The 5576-nt window shown below is 61.2% G+C and overlaps 1 protein-coding gene across 1 annotated transcript in view; it reads left to right on the top strand.

Annotated features, from left to right (window-relative positions):
• LOC137336018 (cell division cycle and apoptosis regulator protein 1-like) overlaps positions 1–4657 on the top strand; it is a 95650-nt gene extending 90993 nt beyond the window's left edge. The window contains 2 exon segments of the mRNA XM_068001521.1: positions 2315–2575; positions 3786–4657. Coding sequence (XP_067857622.1) covers positions 2315–2575; positions 3786–3818 — 294 coding nt within the window. The 3' untranslated portion in view covers positions 3819–4657.
• The last annotated feature ends 919 nt before the right edge of the window (positions 4658–5576 follow it).

The raw sequence follows: 5576 nt of genomic DNA, 5'->3' as shown, positions 1-5576 counted from the left end.
TGGGGGGCTGGGACTCGGGGCGGGGGAGGGGTCCCTGGGGGGGCTGGGACTCGGGGCGGGGGAGGGGGTCCCTGGGGGGGCTGGGACCCGGGGCGGGGGAGGGGTCCCTGGGGGGCTGGGACTTGGGGCGGGGGAGGGGTCCCTGGGGGGCTGGGACTCGGGGCGGGGGAGGGGTCCCTGGGGGGCTGGGACTCGGGGCGGGGGAGGGGTCCCGGGGGGCTGGGACTCGGGGCGGGGGAGGGGTCCCAGGGGGGCTGGGACTCGGGGCGGGGGAGGGGTCCCGGGACTCGGGGCGGGGGAGGGGTCCCGGGGGGCTGGGTCTCGGGGCGGGGGAGGGGTCCCCGGGGGGCTGGGACTCGGGGCGGGGGAGGGATCCCGGGGGCTGGGACTCGGGGCGGGGAGGGGGCTGGGACTCGGGGCGGGGGAGGGGTCCCTGGGGGAGGGGACTCGGGATGGGGGCTGGGACTCGGGGCGGGGGAGGGGGGCTGGGACTCGGGGCGGGGGAGGGGTCCCTGGGGGGCTGGGACTGGAGGTGAACCCTGGCAAACAGCAGCCATGCAGGAACAGTGTGGGTGGGGATTGATGTGTGTCCAGGTTTGATCTGTGGGTGGGGATTGATGTGTGTCCAGGTTTGACCTGTGGGTGGGGATTGATGTGTGTCCAGGTTTGACCTGTGGGTGGGGATTGATGTGTGTCCAGGTTTGATCTGTGGGTGGGGATTGATGTGTGTCCAGGTTTGTTCTGTGGGTGGGGATTGATGTGTGTCCAGGTTTGTTCTGTGGGTGGGGATTGATGTGTGTCCAGGTTTGACATGTGGGTGGGGATTGATGTGTGTCCAGGTTTGTTCTGTGGGTGGGGATTGATGTGTGTACGGGTTTGACATGTGGGTGGGGATTGATGTGTGTCCAGGTTTGACCTGTGGGTGGGGATTGATGTGTGTCCAGGTTTGATCTGTGGGTGGGGATTGATGTGTGTACGGGTTTGATCTGTGGGTGGGGATTGATGTGTGTACGGGTTTGTTCTGTGGGTGGGGATTGATGTGTGTACGGGTTTGTTCTGTGGGTGGGGATTGATGTGTGTCCAGGTTTGATCTGTGGGTGGGGATTGATGTGTGTACGGGTTTGATCTGTGGGTGGGGATTGATGTGTGTCCAGGTTTGACCTGTGGGTGGGGATTGATGTGTGTACGGGTTTGAGCTGTGGGTGGGGATTGATGTGTGTCCAGGTTTGACCTGTGGGTGGGGATTGATGTGTGTCCAGGTTTGACCTGTGGGTGGGGGATTGATGTGTGTCCAGGTTTGACCTGTGGGTGGGGATTGATGTGTGTCCAGGTTTGATCTGTGGGTGGGGATTGATGTGTGTCCAGGTTTGAGCTGTGGGTGGGGATTGATGTGTGTCCAGGTTTGAGCTGTGGGTGGGGATTGATGTGTGTACGGGTTTGACCTGTGGGTGGGGATTGATGTGTGTACGGGTTTGACCTGTGGGTGGGGATTGATGTGTGTCCAGGTTTGATCTGTGGGTGGGGATTGATGTGTGTACGGGTTTGAGCTGTGGGTGGGGATTGATGTGTGTCCAGGTTTGACCTGTGGGTGGGGATTGATGTGTGTCCAGGTTTGACCTGTGGGTGGGGATTGATGTGTGTCCAGGTTTGACCTGTGGGTGGGGATTGATGTGTGTCCAGGTTTGAGCTGTGGTGGGGATTGATGTGTGTCCAGGTTTGAGCTGTGGGTGGGGATTGATGTGTGTACGGGTTTGACCTGTGGGTGGGGATTGATGTGTGTACGGGTTTGACCTGTGGGTGGGGATTGATGTGTGTCCGGGTTTGATCTGTGGGTGGGGATTGATGTGTGTACGGGTTTGACCTGTGGGTGGGGATTGATGTGTGTACGGGTTTGACCTGTGGGTGGGGATTGATGTGTGTACGGGTTTGACCTGTGGGTGGGGATTGATGTGTGTACGGGTTTGACCTGTGGGTGGGGATTGATGTGTGTACGGGTTTGACCTGTGGGTGGGATTGATGTGTGTACGGGTTTGATCTGTGGGTGGGGATTGATGTGTGTCCAGGTTTGATCTGTGGGTGGGGATTGATGTGTGTACGGGTTTGATCTGTGGGTGGGGATTGATGTGTGTACGGGTTTGACCTGTGGGTGGGGATTGATGTGTGTCCAGGTTTGACCTGTGGGTGGGGATTGATGTGTGTACGGGTTTGACCTGTGGGTGGGGATTGATGTGTGTACGGGTTTGAGCTGTGGGTGGGGATTGATGTGTGTCCGGGTTTGAGCTGTGGGTGGGATTGATGTGTGTCCGGGTTTGAGCTGTGGGTGGGGATTGATGTTGTGAATGAGGTTTTGAAACTTGCTTCTCCCGTAGCTGACGCAATGGGGAAGGTGTCTTCAAACGACATGGTGAACAAGTCCCTGAGCTCTGGGATGCAGGAGATGCAGAAGCAGGTGTCTGAGCTGGAGGATCGGGTGAGGGCAGCGGAGAAACTGAAGATCTTCTACGAGCTGCGGCTCCAGGACAACACCAAGAATCTCAACTCCATGGTCGATGAGATTCAGCGCATTATTAAAAAGGTACAGGGACCCCGTTAACCCCCACCCCCGGGAGGGTCGGGGGTCCGTCGAGGGAGGGTCGGGGGTCCGTCGGTGGGGAGGGGGTCCGTCGAGGGAGGGGAGGGGGTCCGTCGAGGGGAGGGGAGGGGTCCGTCGGTGGGGAGGGGGTCCGTCGAGGGGAGGTTCGGGGTCCGTCGGTGGGGAGGGTCGGGGGTCCGTCGGTAGGAGGGGGTCCGTCGAGGGGGAGGGTCGGGGGTCCGTCGAGGAGAGGTTCGGGGGTCCGTCGGTGGGGAGGGTCGGGGTCCGTCGGTGTGGAGGGGGTCCGTCGAGGGGAGGTTCGGGGGTCCGTCGGTGGGGAGGGTCGGGGTCCGTCGGTGGGGAGGGTCGGGGTCCGTCGGTGGGGAGGGGGTCCGTCGAGGGAGGTTCGGGGGTCCGTCGGTAGGGAGGGGGTCCGTCGAGGGGAGGGTCGGGGGTCCGTCGAGGAGAGGTTCGGGGGTCCGTCGGTGGGGAGGGTCGGGGTCCGTCGGTGTGGAGGGGGTCCGTCGAGGGGAGGTTCGGGGGTCCGTCGGTGGGGAGGGTCGGGGTCCGTCGGTGGGAGGGTCGGGGTCGTCGTCTCGGGGGAGGGGGTCCGTCGAGGGAGGTTCGGGGGTCCGTCGGTGGGGAGGGTCGGGGTCCGTCGGTGGGGAGGTTCGGGGGTCCGTCGGTGGGGAGGGTCAGGGGTCCGTCGGTAGGGAGGGGGGTCCGTCGAGGGGAGGGGAGGGGGTCCGGGGAGGGGGTCCGTCGAGGGGAGGGTCGGGGGGTCCGTCGAGGGGAGGGGAGGGGGTCCGTCGAGGGGAGGGTCGGGGGTCCGTCGAGGGGGGGAGGCGAGGGGGTCCGTCGAGGGGAGGCGAGGGGGTCCGTCGAGGGGAGGCGTGGGGGTCCGTCGTGGGGAGGCGAGGGGGTCTTTCGGGGTAGGGGAGGGATGGGGGGGGGTCTGTCGAGGGGAGGGAAGGGTTGGGGGGTTCTGTTTAGGGGAGGGTGTCTGTCGAGGGGGGCATATGTCGGAGGGGAGGGGAGGGATGGGGGGGGTCTTTCGAGGGGAGGGGAGGGTGTCTGTTGAAGGGAGGGGTTCCGTCGGTGGGGAGGGGTGGGGGTCCGTCGGAGGGGAGGGGGTCTCGAGGGAACTCTTGAGAGGACACGGCCTGCAGTGAGTTCAGTAAATCCAGAGGATTTCCTTTTCTTTCTCTTTTAGAACAACGCACTGACGGAGAAGAAGGAGAAATGATGGTCTCTCAGCGTCAGTGTTCAGTGAGAGGAGGAGTCCCCTGATAGAATACAATGAGCTAGCACCAGATAGTATATTGTGACCTGCTTGAACCCTTGCTTTCCTAATCTTATTAAAAGCCTAACACAAATACCAAGTGACTCCAACCTGCAAGTTTGCCGAATTGTGCTGCGTGTTTTGATTTTTTTTTCATTGCTCCTGTGTACCATATTCAGGATGTACAATGGGGAACAGAGATCTATGTGTATATTTGTGTAACCATCCGTGTTTTAGCAGAGTCCCCAGCTGGGCCTGCTCTCTCTCTCTCTCTCTCTCTCTCTCTCTCTCCCTCTCCATCCACCCCCTGCGCCCCCCCTTCCCACTTCGAGCCAGGGGACTTTGCGATGCAATGGGCCGTTCCCACCCCCTTCGGATCGGAAGGGTCCGGCCTGCAGGCGTTACACCCCCGTTCCCGCTGATGCCCGCTGGCCTGTGGTTGGAGCTGGCGAGTCGGTCGTCGTACTGCTTCCCCTCCCCTGCGTAATACGTGCCAGGCGCAACGATCCCGGCCAACGGAAGCGGGCATCCCTGGGACCCGCACCGCGCCCTCCGACCGGGAGCAGACTACTGATTGTTGGAATTGTCCTGCGGGGATTGTTCGCTAAGCAAACGGTAAAAGAAAACCCCCACCTCCCCCCTTTGCATTTCTTCCCTCTAGATTGAGGCCTGAGGGGAATAGACCCCCTCCCCCCAGCTGTCTTCTGTAGGACCCTTGTCTCTCTTCCCCCCCCCCCACCCCACCTCTGTCAGGATGTCACAATATTTACGATATAAAGATTCTTCACCGTTTTTAAAACCTTCATCGCACGTTGTGTCCATTTTGTTCCCCGCGGTGTAATGCGGTTGTCATTTTTTTTTTTTTGGTCACCCTCAAGGCCGCGGAGCGAAGTGCCGTTTTCTCCACCGCGATCGGGCGCAGGGCGAAGCTGCGGCCTCTCACCGCGGCCGGTCCTGCAGGGTTGTGGGGGCGGGCTGGGGGAGGGAAGGCTGTGAGCGTACCGGGGGGACCCGTCTCCACTTTAGACGTTCAGCCTTGCCGCCACCGGGAGGGGAGGCTCGTCCCGCCCGCCCGCCGTGAGCTGCGTTCACAGGACGGGTGTCGGCATGCAGTCCCTAAGGCTGTATTCTGGTCTTTGAGGCCTAAACCCCGGCTCCCTGCGGTCCTGGTCTCGACCAGGGCCACTCCGCAAACCTCCTCTCCATCCCGTTGTCCCTGAGGCTTGGGCGAAGGCCCTCGAGCTCAGCTCTCAAGAGAAGGGTTCACAGTGGCAGTGTAACTGCACCTCACCCAGGAGACGGGCTCTCAGAAGGTCCATGAAACCCAGCAGAAGAGCCGGTCAGCCTTTCTCTCAAAGGCTGATTGCTCGCTCGCTCTCCCAACAGTTCACGAGGCCATGCTATGGAGGTTATGGCTCATTGTCGATTGGGGTCCCAACTGGAGCCTGCTCTTCATCGGGCATCGTCTCGCTACCGCTGGACCGCCTGAGAACCCTACGCATCGCTGCATGCTACCCGTCCCAAGGGTCAGTGTCATTCTATAAGAGATGGATCAGAAAGGACATAGACAGGCTGGTGAATGGGCGGACACGTGGCAGATGAAATTTAATGCCGAGATGTGTGAAGTGATACATTTTGGCAGGAAGAACGAGGAGAGGCAATATAAACTAGAGGGTACAATTCAAAAGGGGGTGCAGGAACAGAGAGATCTGGGGGTATATG

The sequence above is a fragment of the Heptranchias perlo genome, chromosome 20 (assembly GCF_035084215.1).
Source record: "Heptranchias perlo isolate sHepPer1 chromosome 20, sHepPer1.hap1, whole genome shotgun sequence".
In the NCBI taxonomy this organism is placed as follows: domain Eukaryota; kingdom Metazoa; phylum Chordata; class Chondrichthyes; order Hexanchiformes; family Hexanchidae; genus Heptranchias; species Heptranchias perlo.
Note: the sequence above shows the minus strand (reverse complement) of the source record. Positions and strands in the feature narration are given on the sequence as shown.